General features: G+C 43.3%; 1 protein-coding gene across 2 annotated transcripts; it reads right to left on the bottom strand.

The window, feature by feature from the left end:
• Nucleotides 1–1,333: 1,333 nt before the first annotated feature.
• On the bottom strand, nt 1,334–19,316 carry Ybx1 (Y-box binding protein 1). 2 transcript variants are annotated; one of them, XM_041652866.1, is made up of 8 exons: nt 19,006–19,316; nt 18,543–18,606; nt 10,492–10,525; nt 8,138–8,227; nt 7,492–7,794; nt 6,966–7,048; nt 2,578–2,843; nt 1,334–1,714 (listed from the first exon to the last, which is right to left on the bottom strand). In XM_041652866.1, the coding sequence occupies exons 1-7, from the start codon at nt 19,163–19,165 to the stop codon at nt 2,609–2,611; spliced, it is 969 nt and encodes a 322-aa protein (XP_041508800.1). In that variant the 5' UTR covers nt 19,166–19,316; the 3' UTR covers nt 1,334–1,714; nt 2,578–2,608. The 2 variants fall into 2 exon arrangements, with proteins under 2 accessions (XP_041508800.1, XP_041508801.1); XM_041652867.1 differs by lacking the exon at nt 8,138–8,227.
• Nucleotides 19,317–20,305: the final 989 nt, after the last annotated feature.

The raw sequence follows: 20,305 nt of genomic DNA, 5'->3' as shown, positions 1-20,305 counted from the left end.
TCCAGCACAGCTACTCTGTCTCCAGATTTCTTCTCTACCTTCACCTCCACTGTTGAACATGTATTTTACAATCTATCTTCTGGATCTCTGTCCCAACTCTCACTTGGACTTCTAGGTATCCAGAGGTATTCTACAGTTATAACCCCTGGGTCATTTTCTTTCCCAAATAAGATTCCATTTGCCAATATCAGCACCACTGCAGTGACAAATTAGAATCTCCTGGGTGTAGGGAGCTGATTCAAAGGAATATACTGATTGTCTTGACACGAGAATACCCATACCAAATCATGGGCAGTGCCTTCTGTTAGCAGACCAGACAGAAAGGGCAGATACTTCCTTGGCTTTTCCTCGTTGCTAGTTGATGTGTTCTGCTACTCGATTCCTTTCCAAATTCCAAAACCAATGCTTTCAAGCTCCCATTTTGGACTGAGCATATATAGCTCTCCAGGAACAGCAGGTAAAGTTGCTAAGGCACTTAGCTTCAAGGACCAAGCAACTACCAGATTATAGGTTTAAGGTGATTGAGTTGTTGTTATTTTAATATAAAACGACACAAAACACTTTAATGCATATATTAATCTCCTGGTTGTGACTAGAAAACTGGCTACACATTCACATTAGATAATTGTCTCCATATCGATACACCCACCTATAGATATCTTGCCACTTATTTTCTCTACTGCACTCTTGACCACAGAATTTTCAGAAACCATAGCTGGTATAAGCAAACACTAACTAACATATCCCACAGTGTATTTACTTTAATAGGGATGACCCATCAATTCTTATTACTTTCTATTATAAAGAAACGGTCCTAGCTGGGTGGTGGTGACACACCTTTAATCCCAGCAGTCAGGAGGCAGAGGCAGGCAGATCTCTACGAGTTTGAAGCCATCTTAGCCTACAAGAGGTAGTCTACAAGAGGTAGACAGCTAGGACTGTCACACAGAGAAACCTCGCACTGAAACAAAAGAGAAATGGTACTAAATTTGGAAGACTTGGTGGACAAACTACAGCCATTATTCCCCATTCAGACATTCTCTAGTGCAAGGACACACATTCTATGGAGCTTTTCTACAGGGGAACATATCCTGAACTTGAACAGCAAGCACTTCACAACTTTCCTACCCTTTGACTTTGTAGCAAAAGATGCCTTACAGAGCATTCTGGACAGATGAACTAATCTACATTAAAAACAGGCAACTATCACATTAAACACCCCAGACAGGCTGATCTTAAGGAAGTACCCCTGTTCCCAGAGGGTGGCTAACACTACGACCATCTATTTGCAAATGGGAGGAAATCACTAAATTAAGATAAAACTAGACAGACATTATTATTTAAGACCTTTATTAACAGGTGCTTGCAGTTTGTTGACTTTTTTTGAAAAAATCAAGTTGTAAACTTTTTATTACAAATTAAAAATGAAGTTCTTAAAAATCTTAACTTGACCAGATATGAAACAATTTAAAAACCATTAAAGGTGTATTGAGAAAAACCAGACTTTTTTTTTTAAAAAACACATCTGTCATTACCAAAAAGAGACATCTTTAGGTAAAAATAATAAAAACCCCATGCTGCATAGATAATGCAGATAGTTCTAGCGTATCTGGTCAACGGGCAAAAAGCAAGCACTTAAGGTCTTCAGCTCCAATCTTTGTTCATTTCTTATTGCTGGAATTTCATATTCGTTTCTTCTTGTTGGATGACCAAACTGCAAAGAGAAGACTCTTATTTACTATCATCCTCCTAAGTCTTCACATAGTAGACCACCCACACTCTCCAACAGTCACATTTTAACCACCTCATTTTGCCTAAGATTGATTTACAACACAAGTGGACATTACTACATCTGGAGGAGAAAACGGCAACCCCAGAAGCAGGACATTTTCCCCTGTTTTTTTTTTTTTTTTTTAAAAAAAACATGATTTCTGTAGTTTTGACTGTCCTGAACTCAATAGATCTGTGTGTCTCTGCTTCCCAAGTGCTGGAATTAAAGACATGCACCACCACTGCCCGGTTGAGATTACTTTTACCAGCAAGTAATGCCAAAGACTTGCTTTTCAGGCTAGCTTCAAATTTAGAGGCCTGCAGTACTAGAATTAAAGGTGGGCACTATTAATTTTGTAAGGTTACTTTCTAAAACCTTGAAATCCACATTTCGCCAGAGCACTGGAACTAAGACTCTGCTTAGCTTTCTGCCAAGGTCAGAGCTGACTGATTCAGTCACAAGCTCATAGTCAAAACATACGCAAAGACTGATCTAAAGGGGGACATTTTTTTTTTTTTTTTTTTTTTTTGGTTTTTCAAGACAGGGTTTCTCTGTGGCTTTGGAGCCTGTCCTGGAACTAGCTCTGTAGACCAGGCTGGTCTCGAACTCACAGAGATCCGCCTGCCTCTGCCTCCCGAGTGCTGGGATTAAAGGCGTGCGCCACCACCGCCCGGCTAAAGGGGGACATTTTGTCTAACTTGGATTATATAGTGAATGACACTTATCTTATTCTATTATCGTTTTTAGTTTCTTATGCACTAGAAAACAGTGCAATGGAGGCCACAGGGCACCAAAACCATACTTACCCGGATGATGGTAGAGATGGTAAGCCGGCATTTACTCAGCCCCGCCCTGCTCAGCCTCGGGAGCGGACGAATTCTCAGCTGGTGGATCGGCTGCTTTTGTCTCTTTGCCATCTTGTGGTTTAGGGTTCTCTGGGCGTCTGCGTCGGTAATTGAAGTTGCGGCGATACCGACGTTGAGGTGGCTGCTGACCTTGGGTCTCGTCTCCTTGATTTTCTTTGTCCTCTTCATTGCCGTCCTCTCTAGGCTGTCTTTGGCGAGGAGGGCCCCTGAAATAAACATAATATAATCTCAGGAACAAGAACAGCCTTTCCCCCCAGCCACAAGTGGCAATATTTGGTACTTAGGTGCACCAACCATTTTCAGACAGCTTAGCAAAAATCTAAGTTTCTTCTAAGTCAAGGTGGTGATTCTGTATAGGAAGCATATTCTCTATTCATATAAACCAGGAAAGCTGGGTTTGCACCATACTGGTGCACTCTCACTTTATATATATATAAACACTTTGATTCAACTTAACTCTTGCCCATAACTATTCTGATGCACACTCCCAGCTATCATTTCATTTCTTATACCAAAAAAATCCCTGACCCCGCAGTCTTCTCAGTGCCTTTCCATCAAAATTAGCTGTATTTCTCAACTTGCTCATGAACACACAATTAGAATTTTGTATTTGTACTACATACTTGTGCACAAGGGACAGCATGCTTCATTTATTACTTTCTTAAATTGACAAGCCATCCACTGAGAAGTGATTTTTCTGGCATGGTTGGAAAATTCTATTCTTTGTACAAACTATGTTATCACTGGGCGGTGGTGGCGCACACCTTTTATCCCAGCACCTGGGAGAAAGAGGCAGGCCAGCCTCATCTACAAGAGCTAAGGCTCCAAAGCTACAAAGAAACCCTGTCTTGAAAAAAAGAGCAATGTTATAAAAATAAAGGCGTTAGAGAGATTGTTGCATGACTAAGAACACCTATTCAGAGGACCCATACGGGTGACTCCTAATTATCTCTATTTTAAAAAACCAAGAACATTACCTATAACAAATCAAAAGTCTGTGTAAGGCAAGGTTATATCTGTTTTTTTTTTTGGAAGGGGAGGGGCATTGAGACAAAGTTTCCCTGTAGCTTTGGCTCTCCTAGAACTCAGAGATCTACCTACTTCCGCCTTCTGAGTGCTAGGATTAAATGAGTGTGCCACCACCGCATTATAGAAAGCAAACAGTCAAAAACAAAAGGGTATCTGCACAAGATACAAAGAGATTTAAGTTCTTCACTGTAAAAGAAATACAGAAAAAACCCGAAGATGTTGCTGACACCTGTAGACTTCTGCGTAGACTGCTTTGAGAGCATGTTTGTAGAGTGGCAATAAGTATAGCACTAAATGAATTTCCATGTATGTCATCTTAAAAACAGAGCCATTAACATCAAAATGGACAGACGAATTCAGCACAGGGACAACACAATAACACAACCAGTGTCCAGATGTACCAATGGTTAACAGTTTAAGTTCTTATTCTTGCTAGGTTTGCTTCCCAAGCACCCACAATTACCTGTTCTTAGTATCAGTTCTAGAGCATAAAATGCTTTCTGATCAAAGAAAGGTGCCAGCCAGCACATGTGTGTCACACATGTTGATATAAAGTAAACCTAAAAGTGAACCAGCAAATGTTCCTAATTCATCTTAATTAAAAAGATAGAACCAGGTGATGGTACACCTTTAATCCTAGCACTTGGGAGGCTTGCAGGCATTATCTCTGTGCATTGAGGCCAGCCTGGTTAGAGAGTTCCAGGACAGGCTCCCAAGCTACAAGAAACTGCCTCAAAAACAAAACAAACCCCACAAACAGGACAAGGCACTCCCTTTAATCTTAGCACTAATAAGGCAGAGGCAGGCAGATCTGGATATGAGTTTGAGGATACAGAAATACCCTGTCTCGACGGGCGGTGGTGGCACATGCCTTTAATCCCAGCACTCGGGAGGCAGAGGCAGGCAGATCTCTGTGAGTTTGAGGCCAGCCTGGTCTAAAAGAGCTAGTTCCAGGACAGGAACCAAATCTACAGAGAAACCCTGTATCGAAAATCAAAAAAAAAAAAAAACAAAAAACAAAACAAAACAAAAAAAACAACCCTGTCTCAAAACAAAGGAGGACAGGAGTGGAGGTGTGCTCCTTTTTAATCCCAGCCCTGAGGGGGCAGAGGCAAGTAGGTTCGTTGAGTTCTGGGTCAGTTTCAATTACACAAACCACCATAGGCACACTGGCCAAGTTGGGCGCCCTGGAGTACACCTTTCATCTAGCCACTCAGGAGGCTGAGGCAGAGAGTCTGGTAGTTTGAGGCTAACAGCCCAGGTAACTCAGTTAAATCCTGTCTCAACAAAAACAAAGCCAGGGAGAGGAGCTGGTGGTTAAATGCTCAACCAAGTCTAAGGACTTCTTCCCAGATCACCAGCACCACATAAAAAGCTGGGTGACAGGGCAGTGGTGGCACACGCCCGAGGCAGAGGTAGGAGTATCTCAGTTTGAGGCCGGCTTGGCCTAAAGAGCAAGTTCCAGGAGAGCTCAGGGATATACAGAGACTGTCTTGAAAAACAAAAAACAAAACCCCCAAAAGCTTGGTTATTGTCTGTGATACCAACAGAGACAGAAACCCAAAGTTCACTGGTTAGCCAGTCTAGCACACAAAGAAATGAGTTCCAGATCTAGTGAAAGACTCCATTTTAAAAATGGAGAAAAGGCCGGGCGGTGGTGGCACACGCCTTTAATCCCAGCACTTGGGAGGCAGAGGCAGGCGGATCTCTGTGAGTTCGAGACCAGCCTGGTCTACAAGAGCTAGTTCCAGGACAGGTTCCAAAACCAGAGAAACCCTGTCCCGAAAAACCAAAAATAAATAAATAAATAAATAAAAATAAAATAAAAAAAAATAAAAATGGAGAAAAGAGCCGGGCGATGGTGGCGCACGCCTTTAATCCCAACACTAGGGAGGCAGAGGCAGGCGGATCTCTGTGAGTTTGAGACCAGTCTGGTCTACAGAGCTAGTTCCAGGACAGGCTCCAAAGCCACAGAGAAACCCTGTCTCGAAAAAACAAAAACAAACAAACAAACAAACAAACAAATAAATAAAATAAAAATGGAGAAAAATGAGTTAAGAGCAGTGGCTGCTCTTCCAGAAGTCCTGAGTTCAATTCCCAGCAACCATATGGTGGCTAACAGCCATCTATAACAAGATCTGGTGCCCTCTTCTGGCCTGCAGGTACACATGGAATGTTGTATACATAATAAATCTTAAAAAATGGAGAAAAAGGCCGGGCAATGGTGGCACACACCTTTAATCCCAGCACTCGGGAGGCTGAGGCAGGCGGATCTCTGAGTTCGAGACCAGCCTGGTCCTACAGAGCAAGTTCCAGGACAAGCTCCAAAAAGCTACAGAGAAACCCTGTCTCGAAAAACCTAAATAAATAAATAAAAATGGAGAAAATGATTCAAAATGTCCAATGATGACATATACATAAAAACAAAACACACAAAATGAAGGCAAAAGAAAAATGGCCAGGACGATTATCTGTCAGACAAGCGGTCATGGGGGTCAATCCCAAATTTTGAGCAGGGTGAGAAACTGGCTGCTAGTTCAAGTGCTCCACACGAGTGGCCACTAGCTCTTGTCACAGCTCTACAGCTTCACTGCATCACACCACTGTCAACACGGCCTATGTCCAGGACAGCTAGCTTTGCTCACGAAGCTTTTTCTCAATTATTTCAATAGTCCTTTTACCTAAAACACACAACTTTCTATACTTAAGTAGGTAGACAGGTTCTAATTGGGTTCAGGTTAATTCATGGATGCTGTAAACAGGCAACAGATACTCCTAATGCTTACAGGATCACTCTTACCTTCTCTAAGTAAGCCATGTTTTAGACATTGTAATTTTAAACACTCTTACCTGTTCACGGATAGAAAATTTGGCATTCCACACACTTGCCTTTTTTCTTTTTTGGTTTTTCGAGACAGGGTTTCCCTGTGGTTTTGGAGCCTGTCCTGGAACTAGCTCTTATAGACCAGGCTGGTCTCGAACTCACAGAGATCCGCCTGCCTCTGCCTCACGAGTGCTGGGATAAAGGCGTGCGCCACCACTGCCCGGCCACACACTTGCTTTTAAAACAAACAAACAAAAAAAAAAACAACCACCACAACAAAACCATAAAGTGATCAACTATACAAAAGCTGCTTTCAAGTGGTGCCAAAGATGTGAAGACTATGTTCAAAAAGATTACTCACTTCAGGACTTCCTACACCTCGGTGAAATAGAATGTGAAGTATTAACTCACGATGCTGGAAAGCTCTTACATCTGGCTGAAGAATGTAACAGAAACAGGTTATGACGGACCATACCTGCGAAATCGTGGTCTGTAACCCCGATACATATTCTGTCTCACTGGTCTACCTTGCTCTCCTGCACCCTGGTTGTCAGCACCCTGAAAAGACACCAGAAATTAAAGTCTATCGGATCAATAAGAACAAAATCCCAATTTGGCAACTTCAAACTTATTTTGAGACAGGGCCTCTTTACATAGCCCCTGGCTGTACCCGAACTGGATATGTAGACCAGGCTGGCCTCCAGAGAACCAGGATTAAAGACACATACCACCATTTCCTGGTCAAATTCCAGTGTAAAGTATCTAATAAGTAATTATGATCACACCATAAATTAACAACCTTGGCAGTTCATAAGCAAAGGTGAAATGTGTAAGTAACAGGTTAACTGAGGGATTTCCAGGAGTTACAACTTACAGTCTTCTATAAAGCTGTTATAAGGGGTAAGTAGGAATGCTTCTCATTCAGCCCTGGGTTCCGTCCCCAGGACAGCAAAACTGAGAAGACAACACAAAAATGTCGTTACACACATACTGACACCTACCTCCATCACTTCTCCTTGCACAGGAGGGTTGGAATACTGTGGTCGACGCCCATAGGGTCTCCGCAAATAGTAAGGTGGGAACCTTCGCCTGCGATAGGGCCGGCGTTGTTGGGCTTGGCCTTCAGGAGCACTTTCCGATCCCTCGTTCTTTTCCCCACTCTCACTATTCTGGTAATTCTGCTGGTAATTACGTGGAGGACCCCTACGACGTGGGTAGCGTCTATAATGGTTACGGTCTGCTGCGTATTTACTGCCTTGAACTGGAACTCCACCAGGGCCTGTAACATTTGCTGCCTCCGCACCCTACAAAAGCCATTATTTATTGAAAATAACAAAGGAAATACAAATATTCAATAAATTTCACACAAGCTGGGGAGGGGAAAAAAATAAAACCTAAGAGAAAACAAAATGGAGGGAAGCTGTCTGCAGGGGCAAAGGGTGCACAGGAAGGACTACATCATCGGCTCCTCACTCCTCTGAAGGGACTGCTTGCTCTCTAGCTGCAGCCAGCACAGTAGGCTTGATGCACCTGTGTTCATGGTCACCAGAACACATCATCCATCCAATTAGAGCCACCATCCTAATGGATGACATCCACATTTATTTCCATACCGAAGTCAAACCTTTACACAAAAAGCATCCTCACCTTTTCTCCTTCAACAACATCAAACTCCACAGTCTCTCCATCTCCTACACTGCGAAGGTACTTCCTGGGGTTATTCTTCTTTATGGCAGTCTAGTAATATATCATTCCAAAAATAAGATTAACAGGGGAGAAGAACGTGCTTTTTCATTTAAAATGTACCACTGTCAATATCATTTTTATCTTGGATATATACTTAATATTTGCTTTATGTAAGACCAAACTGTCAATAATTTAGGATAGCAGGGACCAATGTTACCCCCAACCTCTACCAAGACTCCAATCTTACAAGGCCCCAACAATTTATCACTATTTACAAAACTAAAGTAATTCAATACCCAAGACAAACAACAAAATGTTTTAAGATGCTTTTTGCAAAAGCATGACATATAAAGAACAAGTAAGGCCTCCATCTATCCCCCAAAGACTGCACTTAATAGAAGCTAGCCCCACACACGGCCAGTTTAGATGACAGGCGAGTTTAGTTTTACACGCTTCAACTCTGACCATACCAACTCTTGTCCCTTTACCATATCAAACTCAATTACAAATGTCAACCAAAATCCCTTCCATCCTGTCTATGAATACTTCCAGGAAAATGCATTTCCCGTGTATCTATGCCACTTATATTTCTCTCTGTAGAGACTGTTGGTTATTACCGCCCCAGAAAAGTCTAACATAACATTATATAGGGCTCAAAAAATTATGAAGTGCCCAAGGTCACACAGCTATAAAGTGGCTGGGGAACTTTTCTAAATCCAGGTCTTGGGACTCCAAATCCCACGTTCATTCCACATCACAGCAGTATCCATTACAGGATCACTCATGCATTTCCATTCCAGAGGAGGCCGGACAACCAACAAATCTGAGGCCAATTAAGCTCCGGTGCCCAGAACTGCAGTCTACTTAATACACCACCACGACCTGAGCAGCCAAAATCCCAAGAACAGCTCTATGTTGAAACCACTTGCAAAATAAATAGGAAAGCATATTGGTGACACCTTGTGGGATAAGACTGAGTGAGTTGAGTCAAATAATTGATCTCATCTGTCATCTGAACCGTCGTATAGTTTCATATATATATGTAGCCAACTCTCAATTATTTGCAGTCATAAGGAATAGCAGAAGGATGCATTAAAATCCCCAAATAAGTTAAGTCAATATCTTTTAGCCTTTTCCAATCTTTTAAAGGTAACATTTTGTCTAGGCAGTTAGTTTACATTTAGAATTTGAATGTTTCCATGGGTTTTGAACATACTAGAAAACTCTCAATGTATGTTGTACAGGACACTTCAAGGAGCTACAAAATGCTACCCTGTTAACTTCTAAGGAGGACACCGCCACACGAGTACAGAAACTTTTGACCTCCAGTTAGTTTAAAAAAAGAAGGGGGTGGGGGGTTGAAAATTCTTAAAATAACTTTCAACACAAGTGGATATTTCAACAGTCCTAGTGAAAATCTGACTGCCTGGAAGCACACAGGAAGTGACACATTTCCTAACCCTCTTCATTGTGTGGATACAAGTCTGATGCTGGCAGTGTACCACTCACTTGGCAACATCTTATTTTACCAATAGATCTTTCCTTTTTTCCAAGACAAGGTTTTTCTATGTAGCCTTGAACTGAGATCTGCATGCTCTACTTCTCTAGTGCTGGGATTAAAGGTGTGCACCGCCACCTACCAGCATTTAACAATAATTCTTAAATCCTCAATGTCCAGTCATTTTCCTAGTCTGTATGTAGTTTATATTTGGCTAATTTACTGACCAACAACTTTGCTGCAATACTAGTGAGGATTTAAGCTTCCAGCCAGCTCTAAAGGCGAAAACAGAACACACCACTATTTAAAAAATGCTTTAGAATAAAAAAGGCACCCTAGACAGTGCTGGCTTCCTATTTTCTGTTTTTTGCAAACTGTTTCTGTAAACTGTTTTTTGTAGCTCTGTTCCATAAAATTTGTCCTTACCAAAGGCGGACCTGACAATAACAGCATCTGGAAATGTCTTGCCAATGTTTCCATGTATTTATAGCAGCATTATTCAAGTCAGACTCACGGTGGTTATTTTTCTGAAACTAAGCACGAAAACTGCTTGCCGCCAGTTAACAGATTCAATATTTTAAAAAGTCGTTTTAAATTATTAATGAAATTCTTAATTGTAACACTCTTTTAAAGAAGTGGACTGTCCAGTGCAAAGCTTCACCCTACACTTTAGTCATGGCATTACTCTTCAGACCCAGGAACTAACTATACTCATCCTTGGACTTAACCTTTAGCAAAGAACCACGTCTGAAAACACACCCACCATTTCTTCTCACAAGCCAGAGTCAGAGTGCAGAGAATCAAGATAAGCACTCACCTGGTGTACAAATACGTCTTCCTTGGTGTCATTCCTGCAAGACAGGACCAAGATTAACAAATGAAAAAAAAAAAAAAAAATCAATGTACATTTCACTACCTAAAACTTATTAAGAACAGCCTGGCCTAGAAAGCAAGTCCCAGTACAACCAGGTTACAGAGAAACCCAGTCTTGAAAAAACCAAAAAGAACATCCTGGACAGTGGACACCCTTGATTTTCCCAGAGACTTCCCAGTGTCTCAGATGAATTGGAAACTCACTTCTATCTTTTAACTTTGAGTGTGGGCAGCAGGGGTGACAGCATTAGGAATCTCAGAGAAACCAATTATTCACACGCTCAGCTCTACCTATCAGCAGGCCAGCAAAGAAGTAACAGTCAAACACATGCTACCTGAACTATATTTTAAAGACTAAAAACTGTTGGAAACAGATAAGCCCACTCACAACCTGTAAGAAAAGCAAACAAGTCTAAGGCACTGTAACCAAAAGAGCCATAATTCAATAGGACAGAGTGACAAGCAATGCCCCTTCCACTCCTTATCCTATTAAACATTAACAATAACCTAGCACACACCCTTACCTACTGACCAGCCTTACTTTACTAACAGGAGTCATTCTCACTTCCTCCTCACCACTTCTAAACTCTCAATTCCCCAAGGTAATAAAAACAACCACAGAAAGTTCTCTAGAAAACACAACACAGAGAATGAAACCTCATGTAAACTACATACACAGCACTTATGTGCCTAACACTGTTTCCTTTACACTCCCACACCTTTCACCTCCCATCATGAACATCACAATCCTTAGTTAAGTGAACAGATCCAGCAAAGCTTTATTTTTTGACAGCCTTAAGTCTAGCCTGATCTTGAACCTATGACAGACAGTTCTGCTTCAGCTTTCACAGAGCTGGCTGGGATTAGTTACAGGGGTTTACCAAGAAATGACAGTATTTCATTAGAAGAATGTGAGAAAATTATTGCATAAAATGTAATGGAACATCTGAATAAGCAGAACACAGCAAATTAGTTAGGTCAAAGATCAGACAAGAACCACGTCTTAGACTAAATGACCACCCAATGAAGATATTTAGACTATCTTTCTTGGGACCAAAATGGAAGAAACAGGCTAACTAGAAACTGGAAGTGGGGACTAAGTAGAAAATCATTTCTGTCTTAACTTTTAGTGTGGGCAGGCTGAAAACATCAGGAACCTGAAGAACCACTGGAGAAACAGATTTCCTTCCTTTAGTGACCCACTCCATGCTCTTTTCACTATTAGTCAGCCAGAGAAATGGCTTAGCACTAGCTCTAATAGTATTTAATGACCAAAGACGCCACTGGCATTCTAGTAAAAAGCAAAAAAGATCTGCCTCAAGTGCTGGGAATAAAGGTGTGCACCACCTCATCCAATGTAGCCATTTGTTGCATTAGCATGCTTTATTTAAACTGATGGTAAATAAGATGTTTCAACAAGTCAAAGTACTTACTGACAATGTGAGTTTGACTCCTGGAACACACATAAGAATATTTCCTGCAGGTTGTTCTCTGACCTCCCAATGTTCCAAACTCCAATAAATAAATGCAATAAAATAATGAAATGAGCCAGGCGTGATGGTGCAAACCTTTAATCCCAACACTTGGGAGGTAGAGGTAGGATTTCTGAGTTCCAGAACAGCCAGGGTTATACAGAGACCCTATCTCAAAAAGAGTATGCTTTCAATTCAGTGAAAAGAAAAATTTTCCAAGGGTATTTTTTTCCTTATGATAAAGTTATTATATATTAACTTATTTCTGGGTTATAAAATACCATCTAGGACAACTTTAAGAATCTGGTTAGACAGCTTTTAAAAATAAGATTATGCTAGCAATAAAACAGCACTACTCCCTAAGAAATACTTTATTATTCATTTTGTGAATATATACAGAAATAGGAAACCCAAGTTGGGCGGTGGTGGCGCATGCCTTTAATCCCAGCACTCGGGAGGCAGAGGCAGGCGGATCTCTGTGAGTTCGAGACCGGCCTGGTCTACAGAGCTAGTTCCAGGACAGGCTCCAAAACCACAGAGAAACCCTGTCTCGAAAAAAAAAAAAAAATAGGAAACCCAAACCACAAACACAGCAGCTACTGACTTTTGACTAGCCTAGCCTACTGAAGAGTAGCAAAGTGTATGTGGATGTCAGGAAGAAGCACACACATACACAGCAGCCTGGATTATTGACGATTACCTTTTAACACTACACACTAAGTGTTTTGAATACACCATGTAACCAATCATCTTCATAAAGCAGGTAACTGAAATACAACTGCAGCTCTTTGCTCACAGCCTTGACTGACATCATAGGGGCTCTGGTCCTTACTGCATTGAATTTCAAACAATCCTTACATTTTACCCTAAAATAATTTCCAAAAAACTATATGCATTTGTGTGTCTGAGTAAATGACAGTGTGTGCAGGTGCACGGGGAAGCTGAGTTACAGGTGTTGGAAGTGAACTGGGGTCCTATGGAAGAGCATCTAGTGTTTTTAAACACTGAACCACCTTTTCAGACCACACTTTATCTTCAGAGGCAGACTAACACAATTGTGTCTATGATGACTTGTAGTAACAAGGATCCCTACTGAGTTCCTGATGTGGTCAGGACAAATGCAGATTCCCAGATTCATCACCACCCACGACACACACTACAGCAATCTAAGTTTTCATTAAGCCTCTACAACATTTACCTATGCCTATCATTCAAACCCTAGCTCTATAATTATTATGCCAATTCTACTCAATCTACCCAGACTAACAATGTTGGGTTTTTTGGTTACTGCCTTAAATAAGACCTACCATAAGTTCACTCAAAATAAAATGTTCTGGGGCTGGAGAGATGGCTCAGAGGTTAAGAGCATTGCCTGCTCTTCCAAAGGTCCTGAGTTCAATTCCCGGCAACCACATGGTGGCTCACAACCATCTATAATGGGGTCTGGTGCCCTCTTCTGGCCTTCAGGCATACACACAAGACAGAATATTGTATACATAATAATAAATATTAAAAATAAATAAATAAATAAAATGTTCTACATGCCGTAATTTCCAAGCCTTGAAGCTTGCCCTAAAATCACAAATCTCACTTGACTCCTTAGTTGTTCTCTAGGCAGATGTGACCATAGATGCTTCCAAGGGTCTAGACAGGCCTGAAGGCCACCTAACTCCAACTACAGTCTTAGGAAAGGAAAACAGAAGGCTAATACCCTTGGCTGCTCTTTCTGGGGACTTAAGAGCAAATGATTTTACTTGGTCAAAAAAAAAAAAAAAAAGGGTGGGGGTGAAGATTCTGTTCCAAGTTATAAGCCTGTGATTGAATAGTGCCTTTGTGCGTCATCTTAAGATCAGTAATCAATACACCAACAGGTAGGTAGCTCACTCAAGTCTTCATGTGTCCATAGACCTTGGGTAACACCTGTTTTATAGTGGATCAAAGGTAAGGACAACTAGGGTGACATTTTTTTTTTTAATAGATATACGACAGTTTCATGGTAGATAGGCAATATTTATTTATTTTTTTAAATATTTATTTATTATGTATACAGTATTCTGTCCGTGTGTATGTCTGCAGGCCAGAAGAGGGCACCAGACCTCATTACAGATGGTTGTGAGCCACCATGTGGTTGCTGGGAATTGAACTCAGGACCTTTGGAAGAGCAGGCAATGCTCTTAACCACTGAGCCATCTCTCCAGCCCTAGGGTGACATTTTTAAAAGCCAAAATTTTAACCACAATCTTCCCAATCTACAAAATTTTCATTTTTATCAAGAACACGGTATTAAAGTCCTACAGGCTTTGCAGTATTACAATATAGGCTTAGCTAACTTTTTTGCAATATGAAAAGGCATTACACTGTCAATACTTACGCTCTTGGGCCAAGAGACACTGGTTACTCTGCTTGAAAGAGGACTCTACAAATGTTACCACTGTACAATCCTTTTGACCAAACTAAACAACCAGAACTTCATTTTTTCCCCAGTGAAACTCAAGCAACCATCACTGGGGGAGGGAGGAGTGATTTTTCTAGCTGTTCTTGATAGGGTGGACCCCAATCCCTATCTCTGTACTTAAAGCACTTTCAAAAGGGTTGGTTTTCACAGCTGTACCCAAGAAGGCTTTCTTGTATTCTTTAATGTGCCACTTTTGGGTTTTTTTGGTAGGTACATAGCTTCCTAGCAGTATGAAGAGCAAGACAGTTTACCCATCCTGCTGGAGTAAAACCTCAGCTAAGTAGTAAAAAGCAGCCTTTACCACCTCCCCCAAACGTGATAAGGCCAGGTATAGTGGTGTGGTATTAACCACAGAGGCAGAGTTTCATTGTTCACAGTAATTCTTCAAATGAGCTTCTGTCTCCCTTCCCAGGTGACTCTAGGCCACGTCAAGTCTACACTAAAAACTAACCAAGACAGGTAGGTAGGCTGTCATGGTGCATGCTTTTAATCCCAGCACTCAGGAGGCAGAGCCAGGCAGAGTTCTGGAGTTCAAGGAAAGAGTGTGTTCCAAGACAGCCAGAGTTGTTACAGAGAAACTCTATCTCAAAACCCAAGCAACCAGGTCAAGTTGGGAAACACCTATAAACTCAGCATCCCCAAAGACACATTTTCTTACTACCTCAAAAAACAAAAACAAAACTAGGAAGTCCAATATTCTTTCCTTTAATTCCTCAATTGTACCTCAACATCAGCTTGGGGCAGTAAGCAAGCTCTTTCATTTGTAAAGCTGACCTGCACACTAACTAGATTCTGTAGACACTTTAGTTGTTAAGATGGTATAACACAGCAGTTGTTGAACAAATACTCCAGAGCACAAAACTAGCTTCTACTACTTCTTATGCTTATGAGATAGTCACTCAAACCTGTGTTCCTGAGAAATAAGTCTCAAAGGGTTTTATGATTAAGTCAATTAGATCATCTTGATCAGTAAGATCCTGAACTACTCACATCACTGTTATTGCTGTCATTAGTTATATACACGGAAACCCCCAAAGGAGACTAACACTGATAGCATTAAGTTTTATATTAAGGACATAAAGCTAAACTTTTTAGATCATGGGTTAAATAAAAAGGCCTATGTACAGAGAGAAATGGAAATAAGCAACATAAGAGAATTATATGCAAGACTGGGCCAGGGAGATAGCTCAGCTGGATTAAAGTGCTTGCAACCCCTGAACCCATATAAAAGTCAGATTGATCTGTCTTCTGTCCTGCATACAAATGTTAATAGACAGGCATGCCCTCAATACAAACACATGACCAAAAAAAAAAAAAAAAAAAAAAAGCAACGATATCATATGTAAAGGTTGAAATCACAAGCAGAACCTAAATTCACCTCAGGTATTCTGGGTTTTAAATTCTATCACCGAGCCAAACCCTAAACCCCTAAATTCTAGTACCATAAAAGAAACACACTCCAGGGCTGGAGAGATGGTTCAGTGGTTAAGAGCACTGGCTGTTCTTCCAGAGGTTCTAAGTTCAATTCCTAGCAACCACATGGTGGCTCACAACCATCTGTAATGAGATCTGGCGCCCTCTTCTGGTGTGCGGGCATACATGGAAGCAGAATGTTGTATACATAAGAAATAAATAAATCTTAAAAAAAAAAAAAAGAAACACACTCCACTGAAAAATGTTCTTGACTCATGATTCTCTAGCATGGACCAATCTCTATATCAAATAAACACAGTAACTTGGGGGAAGGGATGCAAACAAAGTTACATGAAAAACATGGTATACAAAGGGATAAAGTGACCAGTTTTTTCTCAATTCATAGATTATAATGTATTTAACTAAAAATTCTGCTACTTTAAAACCTCTTTGAGGGGCTGGAGAGATGGCTCAGAGGTTAAGAGCATTGCCTGCTCTTCCAAAGGTCCTGAGTTCAATTCCCAGCAACCACATGGTGGCTCACAACCATCTGTAACGAGATCTGATGCCCTCTTCTGGCCTGCAGGTATACACAGACAGAATATTGTATACATAATAAATAAATAAATCCTCTGCCTCTGAGTGTTGGGATTAAAGGTGTGAACCACTACATTTATTTAACTTGTCTTTCCTCCTGGGATTACATGCATGCATCACACTATGTTTTTTATGCAGTGCTAAAGAAGATATCAGGACTTTATGAACACTAGACAAGCACTCTACACCAACTCAGTTACATCTGCAGCACCTTTAGAAGCTTACAATAAAACCAGCAGCGTTTTAAAAAATTGCCTTGGAACAAAGAATTCTGACCAAGTTGTAAAAAGGCATCACAGGAGACATCAAATTTTATATTTGAATTATAAAGTAACTAAAGATCCTAGAATACATAATCTAGAATTCAGTGTATCCCAAATAATTTATTATCCCAAATAATAAATATCTATTTTATATTCTATACTTTTCCTTAACCAAGACAAACCTCGCTCACTGGAACTAGACTTCCCAGTATATCTCATTACATTTTAAAACTGCAGCATACTCATCTTGGGTAGAAACTGTTTGCTTAAAAGATGTGAAAAGCCTAGGCAAATGTGAAAACGTATTAAATGTATACAAAACCCCCCACAATTTATCCAATTAAAGAGGCTGCCAAGGAGGGTTAGTCAGCTGCACTGGGCTAAGGGTTCAAACCGCCCCCTGGAAGGTAGGGTGCAGACTACTCTCAGCATCATCTGAGACTGTTAGAATAGAAACCTCGATCAAAGCACGAATCAGCAGCAGCTTAAAAGCCACCAGGCCACCAACCACGCACAAGCAGCAAGGCATTCCATTTTCTTCTTTGCTCACTAGTCACCATTGAAAAACAAAACATGGAAAATGTAGCATCGGTCAGGAAAGCAAACAGCCTACGACACTAGAAAACCCTAAGAGTCTGGAAAAACAAAATGTTTCTCTGTAATTGCTACTGTAGAGAACAGATCATTAAGTGATTGTAATCGCTGCTGTTTGAGTGTTTCCACAACATGGGGTGGATCATCAATGAACGGTTTTTCATCGCTCCGTTATTTTTAAAAGCCTAGCTGGCCCATTTGGTAGTGTCCACTTCACAAGCACTCTCTGTCACTCTTAAGCGTTCTCTTCACTATCTACTTATTTAACGCCTCCTAAGCAAGCAAGTAATGCTGAAATGGCGCCAAGTCTCACAGCTGTACGGCCAGGATTGCTGCTGGCACTCGCGGTGCTCTACACCCATGCAACTGCACTAGCCTTGGCAGCCATCTTGAAAAAGATGCCGGGCTCACAAGGGAGCCCAGAGTGCAGGCACTGCACTGCCTGCACTCACACCACGGGCTACAAACCATTCTACGGATCTATTAAGGTGTAGTTTGCAACTACGATCAAGACTAGATTCCCAAGGACTTAAACCCACGCCAATAAGCTACAGCCAAGCTTTAACAAAAATTCATTTGATCATCACGATTCCCTGACAAGGAAGTAGAAGAAATAAAAATTGAAGAAGAGCCATTTTCTTCGGATGTATTATCTCGTTTGGACAAATAAGAGCCCTCTTTGGCTGAACGAGTTCTACAGAAAATGTGCTCGAGGTACTCAAACGACTGCATATTTGAGTCGACTAAACAAAGGCAACACAACCTTCCAGCACAGATAACATCTCGGGCACTTGACATGTCAAATCACGTTCCCCAAGAGGTTAACAAGGTGAAAAATCACCTGTATGGTAATTAGGGGGTCACATTCTTACATAGCAATTGCCAGGAAGCAGAAAAGGATGTCAAGGTTAAAACGTGCTTAATCTGGAGTTGCCTGTTTGAGGCGGCAAGGTAACTGTTATGGGGATGGCTCATGTGCCGCGCTTGCCTTGACCTGCTTTGTGCCACCGCGCTGAGGCTCGCTCGAGATTGGTATTTAACGGCAAAACAAAGCAAGTCTACAGACCCCCTAATCCCGGCACCCGAGGACCAAACACCACGCTTCCAACCCCTCTCCCTGCCAGGCCCGCGGCGGGAGCGGCTCGGGAGATTAGCCACGCCGGCAAGAGGCGGGCCCGAGCTTTCCACACCGGCATCTCACCTGTTGATGAAACCGTATCCGTTCCTTACATTGAACCATTTTACTGTTCCCAAAACCTTCGTTGCTGGAAAACAAAGCACAACAACGTCCAATCAGCAGCTGGCCCTGGTAGTCGGTCCAGGATCCGAGCGCGGGTCCGGGCCGCCGCCCTCCCCGCACACGTGGGTGCGCTGGCCAGCGCGGGTCCGAGGTGGGTGTGCACCCGGGAGGCGAGCACGTGAGGGCCGGGGAAAGCAGCCCGCGCCGCTCCAGCTGCGTAGGCGGCGGGGCGGGGATCCCGCGCACGAGGCCCCGAAGCTGGTGGGCGCGGGGGAGGGGCGGCGGCGGCCGGGGCAGCGGCGGGAGCCGGGCGTGCGCGCGCCGCGGGCCTCGGGGGGAGGGGCGGCCGCGCAGTCGGTGGCTCCGGGCCGCGACGCCTAACGGTCCGGCCCGCGGCCCCACCCCGGTCCCTTCTGGCGCTCACCGATGACCTTCTTGTCCCCGCCGGCGGGCGCCGCCGATGTGAGGCCGCCCGGGCCGCCACTCCCCGCGCCGCTGCCCGTGGAGCCGGGCTTGGTGTCGGCGGCGCTGAGGGCGGCGGCGGGGGCGGCGGGCGGCTGCTGGGTCTCGGCCTCGCTGCTCATGGTTGCGGTGGTGGTGACTGGGGCCGGCGGCGACGGCTGCGGCTCCTCCCGGGGTGTGATGGTGACTAGGCCGGCGGCGGCGGTGGGGCTCTCAGGGCTCTCTGGGGTCCGCTCTCCGCTCCCGCTACCGATCGAACTAGCGAGAATGGCGGGACGGGCGGGATAAGCCCTGCGATAGGCCCGCCCTCGTCCTCTCCCATTGGCCAAAGCCGCCGTCGGTCCCACCACCTGACCGGGTTCCTAGCGTCTATTGGCTCACGCTCCGCGGCTCCTGCGCTCTCATTGGACCCTTGGGCGACTAATTCGGCCGACCCACAGCCGCTCCTGCCTTCGCCGCCATAGAGACCGGAACTAGAATGAGCTCCTCGGCCGTGAGCACCATAGAGTACCGGGAGGACGCGTAGAGGGAATGTGCCTGCCCGGGGCTGCGCTCGTCGCGCACGTGGGCCGCGGTGGCCGGGCCTAGCCTGGCTTCTAGAAGGGGCTCCCTCCCTCGACAGAGTGAGCGCCGCGGCCTCCTTTAATGGTTCAGGCTTTTGGCGGTCCAGTCACCTTGGACGGACCACGCAGGCGCTCCGGCTGCCACGAAATCAGCGTGTTCAGGGCGGAGGTGCTCCTTTGCCCGGCCGTACGAGGAATGTGTTTCATATTGGCCACAAATTAGAATTAATTTGCTTTCGTATTTATTGGCTAAGTTAGACAGCCTTCTAACAAGCAACAATGTAGACATGAATTGATTGCTCTCCACGTTTTTACACCCTGTAAAATGCAGGCTGCCTTCTGTTACCGACGCCCTCCGCCTACCTTCATTCATTCTTTATTAGGCATCTACTATTGACTGGGGACTGAAATAGTTTGCCAGTCAGTTTCTGCCTTCAGACGGAAGCAGAAATTTAAACGCCCAGCACTGCGTAGCTGGATGAGCGCAGCGTTCCGGGAGGGAAACAGGAAGAGTTGGGTGGTGACATTTCATGCAAAGGTAGGTTTGTGCAAAGGCCTAACTAAGGAAAGAAAGAGAGGGCCTCAAGGAAAATGTAAATAAAGGAATTCTGTAGGGGTAGAAGGAAATCTGGGTTGTAGAGATTTATCCTGAAGTCACGGTGAGGAAGGTAGCTTTAGAGTTGTAAATAGGGAGTCCCA

This window comes from Microtus oregoni, unplaced genomic scaffold (assembly GCF_018167655.1).
Source record: "Microtus oregoni isolate MIOR12 unplaced genomic scaffold, Mior012 000005F_ref0000423, whole genome shotgun sequence".
NCBI classification, from domain to species: Eukaryota; Metazoa; Chordata; class Mammalia; order Rodentia; family Cricetidae; genus Microtus; species Microtus oregoni.
This window is presented reverse-complemented; position numbering and strand designations above follow the sequence as displayed.